Here is a 21,649-nt window from a genome sequence, read left to right as displayed (position 1 = left end):
ACTTGTTTTCGCGGGTCTAATCTTATTTAAGATAACTTAGCGGCGTTCCGCCGCGCGACGGGAATCGGGGAAACACGCTAAGCTGGAAACTCGGATCCCGGACCCGGGCTCGGGACCCACTTTACTCTAGTTCTCCTCTGTCTCCGTCGGGTCGTTTGTCGGCCCTTCTCTCTACTTACCGTTCCGCCACGTCCGTTCCATGCTCGCAACCCCTTTTCAGAACTTTATTTCACCCACACCGAATACAACCCATTCAACTCCCGCAAATCTGCATCTCCGACACAAGTTGTGAATCGTCCCAGGTAGCTGAACCAGAAACTTATACGTGGAAGCAGTTGCAATTGTTCCGAGACAATTTTCCGTTTCATCTTGCGGTTAATTTTCCAAGAAGCGGAGTCTTGGAACCGAGCTCGTTTAATTCCTGTACGTATCTAGCCGGCACTGAAACGAATTGTGTCGCTTTCAGGACGACTTTTCAGTGTCTGGAGGGTCGGATGGGTCGTTGACCCGGAGCCGCGCGATACCGAGGAACCAAAAGGGACTCGACCCCGTGGATAGCCGACGGTAGGGGAAGAGAGAGAGAGAGTGAAAGAGAGTTTGGAGTCCTCTTTGTGCGTTTCCGCAGCGTTTGAACCACTCGTTGGAAGGAAAACTCGCATAATGTACCGAGAAGTGTTTTCCCTGCTCTCCCATCGGCTTCCAAGGGCATGATAAAGCGGACGAAGATGTCGGTGGGCGTCCGCTGCCGCCGGGGTCGTGAAAATGGTTGGAACGGGGCTGGTCGGGTCCCGTATGAAATTAAATAAAAGGATCGGGCGAGCCCCGCGTGGCTCTTAACCTCCGTCCACGCTCGTTCCTTTGCCTTCTTCTCTCCTCCACCTCAGAAAACGGCCCTCAGACGCTAACCAAGTGTTCCAGGTTAGCCTTCTGCTCGAGCTACGAGGCGCGCGAATTACCAACTCGACCAATTAAGAGGCAAAAAGCACCTCCGTCGTCGTGGTTGACGGAATCCCTAGACTGCCGCTATTGCACTTGGGGATCAGAAATTACCGCTACCTTGCGTTATTATACCGTGTATGTTTCAAGCCCACAGTTGGAACGATATCAGCAGTTTCCCTCGACTAGATTCATGTCTCAAATGTACTGTAAGCGTATTTCGTTTGAGGGTGAAAAAACCGCTGTGACACATTTTCAAATACAGCCTCTGCTTACCCTCGACGTCTAATTGCGTCTTGACTCGACACTTTTATCAGCAGAATAACGTACTTCGGTGATGTGTGGGCTAAATACACGTATGCACGTCCAGGTCTACGTGTACGAAAGGTAACGCTAGATAAGATTGAAAAGAATTGTTGACATTCCACCGGGTATTTTTCCTCGTCGTTGGCATGCGTGATGCATGTATGTACGTACATTGTACAACCACCGACTTGGGTTTTAGGTGTATGTACATACATGGCGCATATGAGCGACCCACACGCGGTTCAATGTATATTGGGTATATAGGCTGCTATACTACAGCTACATGTATGCGCACGTGCCGAGTGAATTATTAGAATCGATTCTATTCATTCGTTCGGATTGGTAGAGCGGTGAACGTGGGAGAAATACGAGGGGCAGATGGTGTCATTTCTCATCTGTCATTATCTACCTATCTCCCACCCTTTTCTCATCGTCTTCATCATCCTCCTAAACTTCCCACTTCCACATATATTTCTGCCCCAATCCATGTAGCTCGTAACCCGCGCTCCGTTTTCTCGTCCCTGCAAAAACGACGCGTAACAAAAAGCCTCGGATAATTTGTAGAAAAACGAGCACCTTTCGTTCAAGTTCGAAATTCGACGAATTGTTGAAATCGTCGACTGAAAATTTGGCGAAATTTTCCGGCTAACCCGTATTTCACCCTTAAACAGCTACGCGTGTACGTACCTTTACTCCCGCACACGCTTTCCACACGTGCGAATTTCCCATCGACTCCCCTGCCGCTAGCGTCGAAACATTTTCATCCGCCTGAATGGGTACGGCAAACGCGTTACTTCCAATGAAAGGTTGTTCCAGGGTTTTTGCTGCGTGCGGTCTGTGGCGCTTTATTTTGTTTACGCCTCGCGAGGTTCGCCTCGATTGATATACAATCCGGATCGTAAAAACTTGCCAAATCAAAGTGTGGAAAGACGTTGAGTATAGATATACGATTCGCGTGTCGTAGAACGTCAAGTTCCAGTTGGTAATAATAAAGACACGAAAATATCACTGTTGGATATGGGAAACAACGCGTCTCGCATAATTCATTTGGAAATGAGGAGCAATTTGAAAGGTGCTCTAAATTGTTGTAAAGCCGCCCGCCGAACTCCTTCGTCTCCGAATAATAAATTCCACTCGGTTAGGAACGAGAGTTTTCGGTATCCAAGAAAATTTTCATTACGAATTGAAGCGATTTGAATTTCTTCCTCATTATAATTTCATCTGCTGCTGCTGCTGCTGGTACTCCAAGTGAATAAGTGGCAAAGGAGTTACTGGGGTGGGGTCAGCCCTTGGTTAATCCGGAATGGAAAATGGTTTTAATTGTTATCCGTGGGACAAGGCGTTAGCGAAGTGGAGATAAAATGTAATCTCCTTCAATAACAATTTCCTTAATTAAGCCGGGGCAATCCAGTTCAATGTTCAATTCCCAAAGAGCGTAGGAGAAAAATTCTAAAGCTTTGTCGTGGGCCCTGCGGATGTGGAAAAACACCGATGGGTAGATGGTCTAAGTATACCAACGACAACGCCAATGGTGCGAAATGACGTGATGGTAATTCCATATTTCTATTCTTTCACTACAGGCATTTCACAAACTCAGAGATATCAGTTTGTTGCGCATAACCTGTCGTCACGGATATTGCTAGAGCAAGAACTGTGGCAAGAAAATCATTCGGAGTACGAGAAACTAAAGTAAACCCAAACTGCACTAAACCAAGTCGCTACAGGATGGGAGAATCGTTAAACTCGGAAGAACGGTGTGTCAGGACGATCGTTGACTTCGTTTACCGATCCGAAGGTAGAATATACGTCTACAAATTCGTTGTAAACCCGGGATGCGTAGCGTCACAGCAGCGTGCATTTGATTGCCAGAGCATAGAACTAGCAGTATAAACTTTCACGGAAGTGCGTTGTGGTCTAGGAATGGACGGTGTGTGTAAGATGGAAAACTAAAAGCTTCACAATTGTGAATTCAAGAACACTTGAGCAGCGTGACCGGTTCTTTATTTCAGTTACAAGGATGTTAATTCACTCTCAGCAATCGTTGTACCGCATTCGTAATAGAATTCCTCGTGGTGTTTATCGTCAGTATTTTTTTTTTTCTTTCTTTCGATTCACTTTTCCTTTCAATTGCTCCGCAACTTTGCACCAAATTGTTACTTTTCGGATCCTTACGTACGCAGACACTCACGTCAGGAATTTTGGAAGTTAGAAAGTACCCATTATGCCTTCGGGCAGAGTGCCATAACTGGTTGAGATTAAAGCGTTCTCTTGTTGTTTTGAGGTATTTAATTTATGGCAATCCGTGCACGGCGAGCAGCGGGCGACGAGAACCGGCAGGATGAGGTCAAAGACCAAAGTTAAGAAACCAGAGAAGACTGATAGCTAGGCTAACTCTCACGATATCAATGTCACGCATTCCAGCCGCGGTTATAATTAACGACTTTGTTACCGGGAAATTCGTCGGGTTCCACCTTGTCAGTTATGACTCGACCACACATGTTACAGAATCGCCTTTGTGACATACTTAAGGAGCTTCCAATGCTTCGCTTAGCTAATAAATTAGTCCGAGTAAAATTGTTCAGAATCTCGTAATTTGGCGCCTCTTTGAGTTAAGCGTCCTAATCCAGCTCCAGTGTTGTAAGAATTTTGAAAAGAGCGGGCACGCCAAATGCCACTAGAACAATTGGCTCAATCCGGCGACCAGAAAAGCAGCGTTCTTGGCCGATGATTCGTCGTTGGAAAGTTTCAGCTGGTACGAAAGTGAGTTTCTAGTGGCTCGGACTTGCAGAAAAGCTGCTACGCGTCTGGAGCTTAAACGACAAGTAACTGTCCGGCCCAATAAGGCTAATGGAAACGAGGCGGTGAGAAATGGGAGAAGCGGAGGAAGATGCAAAGCTCGCCGCCGCGCTTTCGTCGGCAGACTTTGTTTATCGAGTTTGCATTCTCGTCCTCGTCTCCTCCCTGCTTCAATCACTTTTCCTCTTCTCATCACGGCCTTCTCTATCAGGCGTGAAACCAATTCACAGCTGACGTCTCTGGTACCAGAGGAAACCTGACCTTTGTGCAACTATCTTCTCCGATCCGATTCGTTGGTTATCTCAATTAAAAGGGGGTGGTGATATATTCTTCGCTGAATCCGGAAACGATGCTCGTTTTTTTTACTTTGCGAGAAAGGACGGAGGACGATATAATTCGCGTCGTCGCCCCCTTGCTATTTGGTTCTCAAACACCGGGAATAATAAATTTAGGGTGCAATTGGGGGCGTTCCGAACAGCATGCGTCGAGGACACGAGTGGAATGGAAGAAGGAACCATACCCTGTCCTTTTCTTGGACGTGCCTCCTCTCACCATTTCCTACCCCGGGACTGTGAGAGAGCGATATTGATTCTCGCGCTAGCATTGGCGTAGAGCGGAGAGAAGAGAGTCTCTTAGAGGTCACGGGGTTCCGTTTATCCGAGGAGTTATTCTCCCCCGCTTTCCTCTCTTTCTCCGCACTCGTGCAGGTCTTCCTTCGTATGGTTTCCGCGTAGCTTGTTTACAGTTTTCCGACAAACCTCCCATTCGATACCCACAGCCACGTCTCTCTTACCCAATGAAGCATACGAATTTATGTTACAAATCGCCACACATTAACCTAGTTGGCTTTTCATAGCGGGTTAACCGTCCTCCGTCTGCCACCACCATGACACAGTTGCTTCAGGGTACAATTAGTACAAGCACGCGACGGAATTTGAGCGAAAACTTTTCTGCTTACTTCAACCACCCACCATTGCCGCCGCCGCCACCGCTCTCGACGTTTAATCGCTTGGAAATTTTCAGTTCATCTAATAACGCGAACAAAAGGTCAAGTCGTAAAACAGATTTCACCCTGTCTTTATATAAGTTCCAGTCAAAACTAATTAAAACTTGTCGGATCACCTTGTGCTGCGGGTTTTTATGACTGGCCTAATTTCATTAGTATGCGGCATTCTTCGATTAACTGATTACTTATGTAGATTCAATACGCCGCAGACGATGGTTGATTATATTACTTCCACGCGTACTTGAACAATACATTGAAATTTGATGTGACGTTCATCCGAATATTACATTTCTCTACTCCGTAAAGTGTAGTGTACAGATGTACCTTGAAACGTACAGATATTTTTTTTTTCTTTTTTTTTTGTTTTTCTCATTCATTTCACCTCCGGATTTGCGTTACGCTGGTGATTTCTCAGTTGTTGGCGTGCTTTATCAAGGGTAAAGAAATCGCCGGTACGTAAAATAGGTTAGGCTAACCACATTATCGTACCGTTTCTTTCTTATTCAAGATTTTCAACTGTTACAAGGTCGGGGAGGGGAAGGGATTTATACACGTGAAATATAATAACACATTGCGAAAGGCGCCTTCGGGTTGAAAAGAAGAGATGAGAATCACGCAACGATTCTTGCGACAATGCGATGCGGAGGCTGGTGGATTACTCGAATCACTCCAACTCCCTCTTTATATACATCTCTCTCGCTCTATCTTTCGCGACTCGCACTTTTTTGTACATGAGTTCAGGTTACGATTTCATTGATTCGATCAGGCTTACCAGGTATTAGCACCGCGTGGTCCTCGAGCGATTCCATCTCCTCGGACCGCATTAACCGTCAGAGTAAAAGAAGAAGAAGAATATAACCGTAGATAGATCTGTAGAGAGATGCTGAGCAACGCGCTTGCGTGTCTTGCGTCGGGCGGATGAACAGATAGAAGACAATGAAGATTAATACACCGTAGCTTTATGCCTCCTCCCCCCCCCCCCCCCCCCAATGGCGGGTTCCCGTTGATCCTTGGTTGTAATAATTTCGTCCGACACCCAGATTGCATTCTCGACTTAACGAACTTTCATCGCCGTCGTCTCGAACCTACATTGTTAGGTGAAACGGTTCCCCTTTGTCTAATTAATCCGACTATCCGAGTGGATTAGCCCTGCAGGCACGCCGCTCGTTCGAAAACTTGATGCTAATTGCGAGATATGCACGGGTACCTGTATACCAAGAACAGCCTGATACCCGGGACGCGGTAAGTTCGTTGTCGAGGGTCCGCAGTTCGTCCAACGCAACGGTGGGAGGCGGCTGTAAATAGCGACTGAAGGAAGGAAAGAAAAAGAAATAATAAGTGGCAAGGGGGGGGGGGGGAGGTTCGGGATGGAAGGGATAGAGAGCCGTGCACCGAGCACGCGGAGCGGGTTAGCGGTAAACCGCGCCGCGCTCGCCTTACTGGTCGACTAACCGCAACTTCCCTTCGTTGGTCTTTTCCAGATTAGCAGCAGTCGGCGGGACATGGATGTGAGCTTCACTAACGTGTTGGAGGGGGCTCGCCAGTACTTCCAGGGACTTCCCGTACCTAGTACAGCAGGCACGACATCGTCGACGGAGAACATCGCAACATCGACCTCCTCTTCGTACGGTCATGGCGATGTCACGGCCTCGGTTTCCGGGCCGACCTCATCCAGCACCATCGCGGCTGTTTCGCGCGAGGCCCCCGGGGCCCAGCAGCGGGTCGAACTCGGTTCGCGGGGGCCTGAGGACAGGCAGGACGCGAGCCAGGTGGGCAACTCTTACTGGAACCCACACGGACCCGTCGAACCTTACCCGCCGCAGCCGACCCGCGTCGAGGTTCCCGACACCAGGCCGACGGACGGAACGTGCGTCAGTCTCGAGGCCCCCGCCGGGTCCCTAACCGAGATGCAGCCAGCCAGCAAGCAGGCCTACGATCACGCCGCCGCGCACTCCTCCTCCCCCTCCTCCTCATCACCGGCCCAGCTGCACCAGTTACAACCTCCGAAGGCCTGCTCAACGCCGCCCGTTTATCAGCAGCTCAACACCGTATCTAGAACGCCGTACTCGACGGCCGCCGATATGCTGCCGGCGCATTCGTCCTATCAGGCCGTCGAACGGGCCCCTCCGAGTCCAGCGATGGTGGCGCCGAGGACGCAGTACTACCCGCGATATCATCACCCCGAAATCACGAAGAGCACGCCACTGCCGATGACCCAGAGCTCGACTTACCAGTCTGCCAACGCGGTTCCGAGCTCCGGTGTCGTCCAGCAGTCCGTGACCCGTTCGAGTCCGGCCGAGCAGAGTTGCGCCTTACCACCGGGACCCGGAGCCCAAAGTCACGTTCACGAATCCCGGGATCTTCGGAGTCCGGCACTGCGGGGCCACGGCTCGGGCTATCCGAATTCGGTGCAGGCGAACGGCGCTCACCAGCAGCACGCCGCCGCGCAGGGTTACACCGTGCGAAACGCGGTTATTCCTACCTCAAATCAGCAGCAGCAGCGGCATCAGCTGCAGCAGCCAGGTTCCGCGGCCTCGTCGTCTGCCGCTGGTAATCCGGCGGCTCATCAGGTCGCCGTTCACGGAAACAATGCTCATACGCACATTCCTTCGCCCCATAACCTTCCGCAGCACATTCCGTCACCCCAGAATCCCGCCCGAGTCAATCCCTCGCCCCTTCAGCATCACGTTGTTGGCGCCGGTAACGCCGCCGGTTCCACCGGCTATTGTCCCCGGGTGTCTCCCCACATGCCACCCCCGAACTCGGTCTACCACTCGCCCTCGCCTCACGAGGCAACTTCCTACCACCCCCCTTCGCCCCACCCTACTAATAACTCCAGTACCTTTCAGCCTCGGTCACCGACCTATCCCCCGCCTCCCCAAGCCCCCGCACAGTCTACTCCGCACTCGTACTCGTCATCGAGCTCCCAGCACTATCAGCAGCCGAGTTCTTATCCGTCGACAGCTGCCGGCTACGCTCAGCCACAGTTGTCCGGCTACCATTCCCAGCTCCAGCCGAAGAACTCAACCTCCGGTTACTACTCGCAGAGCAATCGGTCTCAGCCCTACGCGGTTCCTCCGGTTTCAGCGCCTTCGACGGCCAACCCCGGCGGCCAGTACGGTGCTCATGGCAAGTCGATCGCCTACAACGGAGTCCAAGATGCTGGAAGAAGGAATTGCCCGGAGGCTGAACGGCCGTACGGGGTTCAGTCCTACCAGACACCGGTATCGGTTCAGCGGACCTCGAATACTCACAATCTCCCACCGATCGCCACCCTGTCCTATCATTACGACAGAAACTCGCGTGAAGCCTTGTCCAAGGCCCAACCGATGCACAGGCAGCAACAGCGACCCCAGTCTTCGATTACGAAGAATTCCTCGACGACCGGTTTAACGCCGAATCCGGCGAGGTTGTCCGACTATCCGGTCGCCGTGAACAACCAGCATGCCAACGGGAACGTCGTCACCTCGGCAAGTTCCATGTACAGCAGGGTCGGTGGACAGCCCGGGGTCTATCCGAGGTACGCCACAACCATGGCGCCCAGTCATCACGGCAGCAACGCGACCAGCACCACCGTGACGTCGAACGGTGCGCCAATTTCCAACATACCGACCGTCCCGACGCCGATGTCGTCGACCATCGTCAATCCTGGCTACCCGAGCCGGTCTGGGGGTCGGTCTGTCAATCCGTATCCCTTGACGCCGCACCAACCTCAGGAGAATTACGCCTACAAGGATTACCCGAGCGCGTCGACAGCCTACCCAACGTCCACAGTCGTCAGCCAGTCCGTCCCTCCCCCTTCGAGTCCCAGCACGCTTCAGACCAACGGGGCGCCGACGTCGAACAGAAAACGAGAGTCGCCGTTGGATCTCTCGCTCAGAACGATCAAGACCCCCGCGGACTCCACGGCCCAGGATGACCCGGAGGCCTCCTGCAGCGGGGACAAAATCGTCAGCAGCTCCAACGCCGCTTCGTCGAGAAACGCCGGGAGGACCGTACTCGTGCCTCCGGGTGCCGCGTATCCGGTATACGACGGGCGGAGCTTCGGACATTCCCGAAGCCCTGCTTCCGGGGTCAGGGCTTCCACTCCTCTGCAAACTGTCCGCGCGCCGAAAGTCGATTTCTTACCGAACTTCAGCTCGACGCCCCTCCACCACCCGGCGCATGAGAGCAACTCGCTTCGCAGGAGCAGCTCACATATATACGCGCCATCGCCGCGTGTTAATCCAGCGGCGGTTGCCCCTCTGCCCAATATAGCGACCTTCAAGAAAGCTCCCGCTGCCCCGTCCTCGTTGCCGTACGAAAAGAACCCACCCTATCGCGTCGGGAACGTGGCACGCCCCAGGTACGCTCCGGTGATGGAACCCGGCGGTAACGCGATACGTCACCAGGAGTATACGTCCGATCTCAGCAAGTACCATGTCGACAGGAACAAGATGGCTCATGTTCAGCCGTCAGCATACGGCAGGGACAGACAGCCGGCAACCAAGAGGACCGCGGCCGATCCGACGCCCTATACCGGGCTCAGCAAACAACCGCGTGTTGAAAAGTGGCGGCAGTCGATAGACCAACAAATAGAGCAAAGACTGTCCAATGCGCTTCAAGAACGCCAGCGTCAGGAGATGAGCTTGAACGCACCCGTTTCCAATGGCGTCAATTCCGCCGTCGTGCCCGCCGGCTACGATCAACGCCGCGAAAACAACAGTGCGTATAATTACTGTGATAAAAGGAATTATCCGGAAATCAAGGGTGCTGCCAGGGGCTCCTTTGCTCCAGCCTCACCCGCCGTCTACGGAAATCAGGGTGGAACCCCAAGAGTCACTGGACACTCACATATCCCTCAGTCCTCGGGGCACCAGAATTTGTATTCCGCGGGATACCGACACGGTCAGGGACAGCATGCAAGCTACCGAGTACCTGCTTCTCATGTTCCTAATTCTGGACCGAACGCGGAACAGCCCAGCAACGCGGGGACCGACAAGAAACGGGTACTCAGCCTCCTCAGGAACAGTTTGGAAAATAAACAACAGCGGGAGGAGCAGCTCAGCAACAGCCAGCAACCAATACTCGCCAATTACAATCAGCCAAGCTTTCAGAATAAGGTAAGTTTCTCACGAATCTCAGCTTCTATTTGACTTGTTTCGCTACTTGTTCATACTTACCGTTCTTTCTTATTCTTTACCGCAACAGGTCGTCACACCAGTCGAGCCCAAAACCAACATTGGAAGACATAATCTCTCCCCCTTCACCGCTGCTAGTCTTCTCGAAAGGAACAGCACCACTCCACCTCACTACAAATTTCACGTGCCAAGGGCGGTCGACTCGATTATCCAGGAACCCTCTCACAGTCTGTACGGCACCAGGGTTAACTCATCCGCCACTATACCTGGCAAAGAGGCCAACTCGATGACGAGAGGTATCGAAAACCAGATTCATCGTGACAAGGACGATGGATTAGCGGCTATATTGGCAGCCCGAATACGAACTAAAGCTGAATTGAAACAGGTGCGTTGATAATACATCGGCTCGGTTTGATATTCAATCGTTTACGTCCTCGTTCCTAGCCGTCCAAATATTTTCGATAGTATTCCTCTACGCTTGAGGCCAATCTTTCTACGCATCAACGATTACGTTTTATTGTAATTAAAATGTCACCAGGTGTCAGCCGGCCAGTTTGGCGCTAAACCGACGGTGGCGTCATCCCAGGAGATCTCGGCAACACCGAAAGGTAATTTTCCGTAATAACCAATGATTATGACGAAGTGCATTTGTTCACTCAATTGTCATGGCTACTGAATAAATTGTTTTCTTTTTTTCTTTTCGATATTGAAGACATTGAAAATGGAGCTTCCACATCAACGCCCCAGTCCGGTTCTTCTGGGGGAAGCCCTCCCAAGCTCACTCGCGAACAGGTGGCTAGTCTTCCGCCCCGAAGGCGGTTGTTCTCAAGGACCGACGAGGATTTACCTGTTGCGGCAACTATTCCAGCTCCGGCGCCAACCCCAGCCAAAGCTTCGGTCGTACCGCCGAGAGCTAGCGGATTCCGAAGCTCATCAGAAACCTCGGTGTTTGACTTCAGAGAGAGTGACTCCGAGGGTGAAATGCCGGTTTTGGAGAGACAGACGCTGGAAGAAATGCGAAGGGACAGAAGGCAACTGTCGAAGGTCCAGCCACCCGTACCGCTCAACAACGCGATGTGCATGAGAATGGCTTCGTCGTCTGACTTAGTGAAGATAGAACTCAAGGTACGAGTCGATTCTCTGTGTAAAATTTTAGGGATGTTGTTGATTAAACCGATGGCATTGATGTGACGGTGACTTGATGATGTGATGTGTTTTTTGGTTTTTCAGGAAAATGACAAAATCATCGAACCAGACTCGTTCTGGTCGACAACCTGTGATAAGTTTATGGAACAGCTACGAAGTGGCGATGTCACAACGAAAAAACGTGGCAGACGGAAGAAGGGAGAGTCCGGTTCGGGTTCGGCGACAAAGCTAGAAACTGATTCCGCGTTAAATTCGGACGCGGAATCGGCGCCTAGGCTCGAAGTGAAGCCTGAAGACATTAAGCAAGAGGTACCAGATGTGCCAAGCGAAACTGTGAAGATCAAAGAGGAGGTGATCGAGGTGAAAACCGAGAACGACTGCCTCGAAAATTTGGAAATCAAGACTGAACCCGACGAATCAGATATTAAAACGGAGAAGGTTGAAAAAATCGTGGAACGAGATTCGGACGAGTTGCCACTAATTCAAAGAGCGGCGCGAAAGAATTCTACGAAGATCGAGAGTGACGGGGAAGAAGAGATCGTCGGAAGGAAGAAGAGATCTCGTCGTGGTAGTAGGATAAAACTTATCTCATCTAGCGGCAGCGAAAGCTCGAGCGAAGAGAGTGAAGCAAGCGCTGAATTCGGCCATGGTTCTTCGGTAGCTGATAGATTACGTGCCAGAAAACGCTCGAGTGCGAATGCGGAAACTGAAGGTATGAAGTTGCGCTCGCGAGATACGACGCCGCACAAGGCCCCAAAGGATAAGGAGGGAAAGTCGTCACCGGCAAAGGGCAGTGTGTCGCAAAAAGGTAAACCGAAACCATTGTTCGGCGATGGAAGCGACTTCAGACCGGGTTGGGAGGATGAGGTTTACGTTTATAAAAAATCGCTAAGAATGCCAACCAGGTTAATAACCGTTTCGAAGCCATCCAGGTTTCATAGGTTGTCAACTTCACTTCCGGATCTCGATCCGGGATCACCGGCACTCTCTGTATCGATGGAAAGCACCGATAACGAACGAATAAGAATATCAGACAGCGACTTGGAGTCAAACTGTAGTTTCAGTCTTGCTGGACTGGAGAGCAAAATCGACGATGAAGAAGCAACTTCCTCAACGACAATGTCGTGTCCAACGAAATCGACCCGACAGACTCGATTGGAAAATAATTCCATCATCGACCTTCTCGCCCAGAAAGTTGGTACTAGTAAAAAAGAGCAGAAACGAAGGGCCAAGGAAAAGTTGATCAAATGCCCTAAGATTCTTCCAAAAGGTAGGAACGAGCCAGAGCTGCTTGCCACGCCGAGTTTGGCGCCTCTTTTATCGAACGACCTAGCAACGACGCAAAAGACGAAAGGCAAGACCCCTGTCAAAAGTAACAAGTCACCGAAACCAATAAAAGTGACGAACTCCTGTCTTTTGGGATACTTTCGTAAACAGACTGTTAATAACTTTAGAGATGCTTTTAAGAATAATCACACTCTGCCCAATGAATTTTCGACGTTCGTTTTGAAGAGCCGAACGAGAACAGAGACTCGGGTTTTGAAGAAACAGGCAACGATTAGAGCAGTCTTCGGGGAGGATAGACCAGCGTCTGCGCCGCCGATGCAAAATCACGGAGACACTTCGCAAGACGATGACGATTCGCAAAATGAAACGCAAGAATCCAAGCCAGGAAAGTCACGAACGCTGAAGCAAAAAGTCGTGTCTCGTCTTAAAAGTGCTGGAATATTGAGGAGTAACAAAGCACTAATGAATTCCAAGCTACATCTATTAAATCCTAAGAAACGTAACAACCTATTGAAATCTTTGGCTAAAAAGAAGTTCCAGCATATAAAGAAGGAGAAAATCCAGAAAGAAGATGAAACGAAACAAGAGTTGGACGAGACAAGTGAAATGCAGGAAACCGAGAGCAACGGACCCGAAGTCGAACCGGAGAATGCCGACGAAATTGGGGTACCGAGTAAAAAGAGGCTGAAATTACGTACTGGCCGACGAAAATTTCGTTCTGGATTTGATTACATGCGAAAGAAAAAGAAACCATTGAAAAAAGACGACGTTACATCCAAGGATAGGAAACGAGTGAGTATAAAAACATAATCAATGCATTTTGGCCACTTATTTCTCAAGCCCGATTATTCAACAAATCAATTTTTCCAGCAAACTGTGCCTCGTCCAAGTCCCGAATCCGTCGCTGATATACAAACGGAAATTAGAACATGGGTCATCAAGAAAGGCGTGGGTGAAACCATCCTTCATCGGGCTGCAAGGCTTGGATATACGGTAAGCACAAGATGCTTGTGGATCAAACAATCATGCAAACAAATGGTAATCGTATTACCAACTACGAGTTATAACTCTGAGTATGCCTTTCAGGATGTTGCAGCATATTGCTTGGAAAAGTTGAACAATCCACCAAGCCCTAAGGATAATGCAGGATACACACCCCTCCATGAGGCATGTTCGAAAGGACATCTAGAAATTGCTAAACTTCTACTTGCCTATGGGGCAAATGTTAGCGAAAGCGCCAATGGGGGGATAAGGTGAGCACAAAAGGAGAAATAATAGACTTTGCATAAAGCTGAGATATTCTTTTGCCCTTCTAGACCACTACACGAAGCTGCAGAGAATGGGGCAACCGAACTTGTCAGATTGCTGCTTTCATACGGTGCTGATCCGTTGTTGGCTACCTATGCTGGCCAGACTCCCTTGATGCTGGCCTCGGACACAGACGCATATTTGATCCTCGAACAACATCTAGACGACGTACAAGGACGTCCTGCTGCTCCATGGAGTTTCGCAGGTCCGTCATCAATTTTTGGTGAGTAAAAATATCGCCTTTTTTCATCGATCTCTGACTTAATTGGTCAAAATTCGCCTTAAACTTGCGTGTATATTATGTAAATTTATATTAACCTACGTAAGTGTGGGCAGATTTTAATTTTAATCTAGAATCTAATTGGTTTACAGATCTTGAGCCGACAGGCTACAGTCCATTAAGCGAACCTCCCATGGATATTCCAGAGCCCGAACTTGAAGATATCGAAATGGAAGTGAGCGACGTTAACTTACCAGTGCTGTATTCCCTTGCCAACGACCCCGACAAATGGGTACTTCTGCAAGACTTGACAGCAGTGTTACGTGTGAAGAGTAGGGATGCTCTGCTTCGCCAAGTTAATCCAAAGGCTCCTGCCGGACCGCCGGCGGTAGCTCACCGTGACGTTATGCGAGAATTAAAGCTTCCAGATTTTCTAGAACAGTCTCGATGTTGTCATCTGTTGAGTGGCGGCGAGAGAATAAACGTGCGCGCCTCCAAAGTAACGCTTATTAAGTACAATGATAAAGTGAAGTCACTTCTTAACGTTGAACGAGTCGTGATTAGCTCAAGGTGACAGGAGGTGCCACTGGGGCAAGACACCTGTCTCCAGGCTAGGCCGTCGACTTCAATCGAAGATGAACTTATATCAATGAAAGTTGATGAAAAGAGAACTTTATCCTGTCTTGGATTCAAGCGGGAAAGACATAAAAGAATTAAACGACAAACTAAACGAAACTTGTTAGGGTGAATGAATGTGAGGCCTGAAAACTATTGGTCGATGAACGGTGCAACACATGTAACAATTTGGATGTGTATAAAGTGACTTCCACCGAAATATTCATATTGGAGCATTCTGGATCTCACGAGCATTATGAAATGGGCAATTTATATGAATATACATTGAAAAACTGTTACAATGAATAATTATATCGCAGCATATTGTCGGTAATAGTGCAATGCTGACGAATGATATATTATGTGGGTAGTAAACGAAGTGTATTATTATAGTTTTCATTTTTCATACAATTAGAAGTGAGGACAACAAAGCAGCAACCTGTGACATTATATTATTAGAGTATTTATTGGAGATATATATCCGTCGGATGATATTTTAATAAAATGCCTGTTACGGCTGTTTGAATAAAAATTTTAATCTATTGCTTTTAGGAGAAAACTGCCGTCTGGACATTAGATAATCCAGAATATATTCAACAAGGGATATCAGTTATGATTTGCTGTTTTATATTCATGTAAACTATGTACGTAGTATGTATATCAGTGCATATTCTCAATGACTAAAAATCATACTAAATACATATTTCCTTGTTGAAATACCTCGAATAAGCCAATTCTATAAGAGTTGAACAAAGAAAGAAAGAAGAAATGAGGCATGGTTACTATTTTAGTAGTGCAAATACTGTTAGAAGAAAAAATAATATAATAAATAAATCAATGAATAAGATTATTACGTTACCAATTTTTAATTTAACTTCAATTACTTCACTTGCAATGTTCGTCAAGTACACATAATTATGTATTTATAAAATTTGTTTACCGTTGATGAATTAATTTTCAAATGTACATACGTGTATTTGCCTAAAAGCTAAGGGGCATTTATGAATTGGGAAGTGCAATCGGGAAAAGTGATTCTTTTTGTGTTAATACTCTTGGGTAGACTGATAGCGCAATCATAAAAACGCAACCGAAGTAGACAAGCTATTTCGTTGGATGGCAATACTAAAATCACAATATAAAAATGTTCTCTGTGCAATAAGATGACCAGCTATAATCTATTTTGAACTAATTCGAATCAGATATTACGTTGGATAAATTTTTTTTTTTCTACTTAAAATAAAAAATTTTATTTCTAACGTTTTGAATGTATAAAATAATGGTGTATTTATTATATAGAAAAATGTATTACTTTGATTGCAGAAATCGGTACGCTTGCATTGAAAATCATTCAAATATAATCGATCTACGTACTTATTATTCTACTGCGTGCTGCATTTCAACCTCGCAGTTACCGTTAAATGTCAGTGGACTCAAAAAGTGCGACACAATGCTTTGTATGCACTCAAAGACTTAGTTACTAATATTAATAAATAACAGCCACAGAAATAGTTATTCAGACGCAGTAAATGCATATTTTAATTGTAATAATCAGTCTCAGGGAAAAATCTATGTGTATTATCAAATTATACGCTGTAATTTAGAAAGTATGTATAATCAGATGGACATTGTGGGCCATTGTGTGTGAGCATAATTGGTTCATATGTTATTAGATCATTGTGTTGCTTTGTTAATGGATTAATTTCCTGTCATTTCACACTGTATCACCGTCTATCTGAGAATACAGATTGTGTGTATACGGTTCATTAGGTTTAAGAGCCATAACTAATTACACCTGTATGACAGTGTATGTCGATGTACATATTGGATGTTTTAAAGAAAATATAAGTTGGAGAGTATCTGAAGACAAATATTGATTTTCAGCAAATTTCTTCTTATGTGAAATTATAATGTACGTATTGTATGTATCTATTATAGTGAAAGTAAAATTGAATATAAGGGTAGACGCAATGTTTCTAACATAAGTCTCTTGTTGTTATTGTAAAGTGTAATAGCGGTACGTAGAATAAACTATGGTTGTAAGCAAAGTATGCAGGGAAGCCTCTGTATATGTACATATTTAGAATTAATGTAATCGCTTTTTTATTGTACCATATATACATAACGAACAATGATTATTATTATCATCGATGTACATTTTCTTAGATGTAACGTTCCCTTCTATCTAGTTTATACATGTATCCACATTATATACACATATGTATGAATATGAGTATACAATGAATATATATGAACATATACGTACATAATGTGGATACATATACACATATATACATATACATTCAGGAAACTTCTAAGTGTGTTAACTATACGTTATCGCTTTACGAGAAGAAACAAAACGAATTATACTATATCGATGAACAAATATATTTTATTTCGGAATTTTAGTTAAGAACAGTATAAAACTTTGGCATATTGAAAAATATAGCTTCTCTGTGATTCGCTAGTAGCAAAAAGAAGAGTACAATTACTATAACCGATATTGTGACGATGAATATTATCACTACTAAAACTCTGATCATCACCATTATTATTATGTTTCTTATTATGGCTGAGCAATAACTGATGGATTATCAACAGTTTCGTGACGCAAGTTTGTAATTTTTTTTGCTAATGACTCTGGAACACGTTATCCTATTGATGTAATAAAACGAGTATTTTTACTGTAACATATTCCTGCACTTCATCGGAAGATTCACGATTTTGAACACAAATCGATCATGTCGATCTGTATGTTCAATTCATTCGCTAGATACTCTTATGCAATGGGACGATGAATGCTCGTTGTGCGCCTGCAGCTGTTCATGCTACGGAACTGCTGTTGCTTTTTCGTATTTGCTGCCGTAAAGATAGTTAGTCAAGAAGTACAACAATCGTTTTGTGAGAAATTTGTATTTTTGGCAGACATTTGAGTGGTTTTGAAAAGTGCTGAAATGAATTCCTTCATGCACTATTCAGACGTAATTCTGCCAGAGAAATCGATTGGGCGCAGTCCCAATACGCTGCGATCAACGAATCAAAAGTTGCAGCCCTAAAACAAGAACCTGTGTTTTCGACATTTTTCAGCTGGTGCTTTTTCCATCATAATTTCGCTTCTGTTGTTCCCACGCTCTTTTCGCTGCGTGTTCTGAGTTCCGGGGGGTCCAATTGGTCAGAAGAGGGTCATCTGAATCGAATCTGAGACGAAGAATTTTTAGCTTCAAAAATGAAGGAAAAGTGAGGCTAACCCCTTTGTATTTTTCGCGAAAATTTTCGCGATTTTCAAAAGTGCTGGAATAAATTAATTGTGGCACTATTCCGACGTCATTTTGCGAGAGAAATCGATTGGGCGCAGTGCCAATACGCTGCGATCAACGCATCGAAAGTTACAGCCAAAAAACGACAACCTGAATTTTCGACATTTTTCAGCAGGTGCTTTTTTCTTCGTATCTTCTCTCTCGTTGATCCCACGCTCCTTTTGCTGCGTTTTCTGAGTTCCTTGGGGTCCAATTGGTCGGGAAAGAGTCATACGAATCAATTCTGAGACGAAAAATTTTTTGGTCAAAAAAAAAGGAAGGTTAACCCCTTTGTATTTTTGGCGAAAATTTTCGCGATTTTCAAATGTGCTGGAATCGATTAATTGTGGCACTATTCCGACGTCATTTTGCGAGAGAAATCGATTGGGCGCAGTGCCAATACGCTGCGATCAACGCATCGAAAGTTACAGCCAAAAAACGACAACCTGAATTTTCGACATTTTTCAGCAGGTGCTTTTTTCCTCGTATCTTCTCTCCCGTTGATCCCACGCTCCTTTTGCTGCGTTTTCTGAGTTCCTTAGGGTCCAATTGGTCGGGAAAGAGTCATACGAATCAATTCTGTGACGAAAAATTTTTTGGTCAAAAAAAAAGGAAGGTTTAACCCCTTTGTATTTTTGGCGAAAATTTTCGCGATTTTCAAAAGTGCTGGAATAAATTGATTGTGGCACTATTCCGACGTCATTTTGCGGGAGAAATCGATTGGGCGCAGTCCCAATACGCTGCGATCAACGCATCGGAAGTTACAGCCAAAAAACGAAAACCTGAACTTTCGACATTTTTCAGCAGGTGCTTTTTTCCTCGAATCTTCTCTCCCGTTGATCCCACGCTCCTTTTGCTGCGTTTTCTGAGTTCCTTGGGGTCCAATTGGTCGGGAAAGAGTCATACGAATCAATTCTGGGACGAAAAATTTTTTGGTCAAAAAAAAAGGAAGGTTAACCCCTTTGTATTTTTGGCGAAAATTTTCGCGATTTTCAAAAGTGCTGGAATCAATTAATTGTGGCACTATTCCGACGTCATTTTGCGAGAGAAATCGATTGGGCGCAGTCCCAATACGCTGCGATCAACGAATCAAAAGTTGCAGCCCTAAAACAAGAACCTGTGTTTTCGACATTTTTCAGCTGGTGCTTTTTCCATCATAATTTCGCTTCTGTTGATCCCACGCTCTTTTCGCTGCGTGTTCTGAGTTCCGGGGGGTCCAATTGGTCAGAAGAGGGTCATCTGAATCGAATCTGAGACGAAGAATTTTTAGCTTCAAAAATGAAGGAAAAGTGAGGCTAACCCCTTTGTATTTTTCGCGAAAATTTTCGCGATTTTCAAAAGTGCTGGAATAAATTAATTGTGGCACTATTCCGACGTCATTTTGCGAGAGAAATCGATTGGGCGCAGTGCCAATACGCTGCGATCAACGCATCGAAAGTTACAGCCAAAAAACGACAACCTGAATTTTCGACATTTTTCAGCAGGTGCTTTTTTCTTCGTATCTTCTCTCTCGTTGATCCCACGCTCCTTTTGCTGCGTTTTCTGAGTTCCTTGGGGTCCAATTGGTCGGGAAAGAGTCATACGAATCAATTCTGAGACGAAAAATTTTTTGGTCAAAAAAAAAGGAAGGTTAACCCCTTTGTATTTTTGGCGAAAATTTTCGCGATTTTCAAATGTGCTGGAATCGATTAATTGTGGCACTATTCCGACGTCATTTTGCGAGAGAAATCGATTGGGCGCAGTGCCAATACGCTGCGATCAACGCATCGAAAGTTACAGCCAAAAAACGACAACCTGAATTTTCGACATTTTTCAGCAGGTGCTTTTTTCCTCGTATCTTCTCTCCCGTTGATCCCACGCTCCTTTTGCTGCGTTTTCTGAGTTCCTTAGGGTCCAATTGGTCGGGAAAGAGTCATACGAATCAATTCTGTGACGAAAAATTTTTTGGTCAAAAAAAAAGGAAGGTTAACCCCTTTGTATTTTTGGCGAAAATTTTCGCGATTTTCAAAAGTGCTGGAATAAATTGATTGTGGCACTATTCCGACGTCATTTTGCGGGAGAAATCGATTGGGCGCAGTCCCAATACGCTGCGATCAACGCATCGGAAGTTACAGCCAAAAAACGAAAACCTGAACTTTCGACATTTTTCAGCAGGTGCTTTTTTCCTCGAATCTTCTCTCCCGTTGATCCCACGCTCCTTTTGCTGCGTTTTCTGAGTTCCTTGGGGTCCAATTGGTCGGGAAAGAGTCATACGAATCAATTCTGGGACGAAAAATTTTTTGGTCAAAAAAAAAGGAAGGTTAACCCCTTTGTATTTTTGGCGAAAATTTTCGCGATTTTCAAAAGTGCTGGAATCAATTAATTGTGGCACTATTCCGACGTCATTTTGCGAGAGAAATCGATTGGGCGCAGTCCCAATACGCTGCGATCAACGAATCAAAAGTTGCAGCCCTAAAACAAGAACCTGTGTTTTCGACATTTTTCAGCTGGTGCTTTTTCCATCATAATTTCGCTTCTGTTGATCCCACGCTCTTTTCGCTGCGTGTTCTGAGTTCCGGGGGGTCCAATTGGTCAGAAGAGGGTCATCTGAATCGAATCTGAGACGAAGAATTTTTAGCTTCAAAAATGAAGGAAAAGTGAGGCTAACCCCTTTGTATTTTTCGCGAAAATTTTCGCGATTTTCAAAAGTGCTGGAATAAATTAATTGTGGCACTATTCCGACGTCATTTTGCGAGAGAAATCGATTGGGCGCAGTCCCAATACGCTGCGATCAACGCATCGGAAGTTACAGCCAAAAAACGACAACCTGAATTTTCGACATTTTTCAGCAGGTGCTTTTTTCCTCGTATCTTCTCTCCCGTTGATCCCACGCTCCTTTTGCTGCGTTTTCTGAGTTCCTTGGGGTCCAATTGGTCGGGAAAGAGTCATACGAATCAATTCTGGGACGAAAAATTTTTTGGTCAAAAAAAAAGGAAGGTTAACCCCTTTGTATTTTTGGCGAAAATTTTGGCGATTTTCAAAAGTGCTGAAATAAATTAATTGTGGCACTATTCCGACGTCATTTTGCGAGAGAAATCGATTGGGCGCAGTCCCGATACGCTGCGATCAACGCATCGACAGTTACAGCCAAAAAACGAAAACCTGAACTTTCGACATTTTTCAGCAGGTGCTTTTTTCCTCGAATCTTCTCTCCCGTTGATCCCACGCTCCTTTTGCTGCGTTTTCTGAGTTCCTTAGGGTCCAATTGGTCGGGAAAGAGTCATACGAATCAATTCTGTGACGAAAAATTTTTTGGTCAAAAAAAAAGGAAGGTTAACCCCTTTGTATTTTTGGCGAAAATTTTCGCGATTTTCAAAAGTGCTGGAATAAATTGATTGTGGCACTATTCCGACGTCATTTTGCGGGAGAAATCGATTGGGCGCAGTCCCAATACGCTGCGATCAACGCATCGAAAGTTAGAGCCAAAAAACGAAAACCTGAATTTTCGACATTTTTCAGCAGGTGCTTTTTTCCACGTATCTTCTCTCCCGTTGATCCCACGATCCTTTTGCTGCGTTTTCTGAGTTCCTTGGGGTCCAATTGGTCGGGAAAGAGTCATACGAATCAATTCTGGGAC

General features: G+C 46.1%; 1 protein-coding gene across 5 annotated transcripts in view; it reads left to right on the top strand.

The window, feature by feature from the left end:
• LOC124174469 overlaps positions 1-16,884 on the top strand; it is a 147,988-nt gene extending 131,104 nt beyond the window's left edge. For 2 of the 5 annotated variants that reach the window (XM_046553672.1, XM_046553663.1), the window contains exons 4-12: positions 6,526-10,146; positions 10,235-10,549; positions 10,703-10,772; positions 10,877-11,289; positions 11,395-13,389; positions 13,459-13,590; positions 13,684-13,850; positions 13,914-14,128; positions 14,260-16,884. In XM_046553672.1, the coding sequence (XP_046409628.1) occupies positions 6,547-10,146; positions 10,235-10,549; positions 10,703-10,772; positions 10,877-11,289; positions 11,395-13,389; positions 13,459-13,590; positions 13,684-13,850; positions 13,914-14,128; positions 14,260-14,699 (7,347 nt within the window). In that variant the 5' untranslated portion in view covers positions 6,526-6,546 and the 3' untranslated portion in view covers positions 14,700-16,884. The remainder of the gene's footprint in view (positions 1-6,525; positions 10,147-10,234; positions 10,550-10,702; positions 10,773-10,876; positions 11,290-11,394; positions 13,390-13,458; positions 13,591-13,683; positions 13,851-13,913; positions 14,129-14,259) is intronic. The other 3 variants (XM_046553699.1, XM_046553681.1, XM_046553691.1) reach the window with 3 other exon arrangements.
• Positions 16,885-21,649: the final 4,765 nt, after the last annotated feature.

The sequence above is a fragment of the Neodiprion fabricii genome, chromosome 1 (assembly GCF_021155785.1).
Source record: "Neodiprion fabricii isolate iyNeoFabr1 chromosome 1, iyNeoFabr1.1, whole genome shotgun sequence".
Classification (NCBI taxonomy): Eukaryota; Metazoa; Arthropoda; class Insecta; order Hymenoptera; family Diprionidae; genus Neodiprion; species Neodiprion fabricii.
Note: the sequence above shows the minus strand (reverse complement) of the source record. Positions and strands in the feature narration are given on the sequence as shown.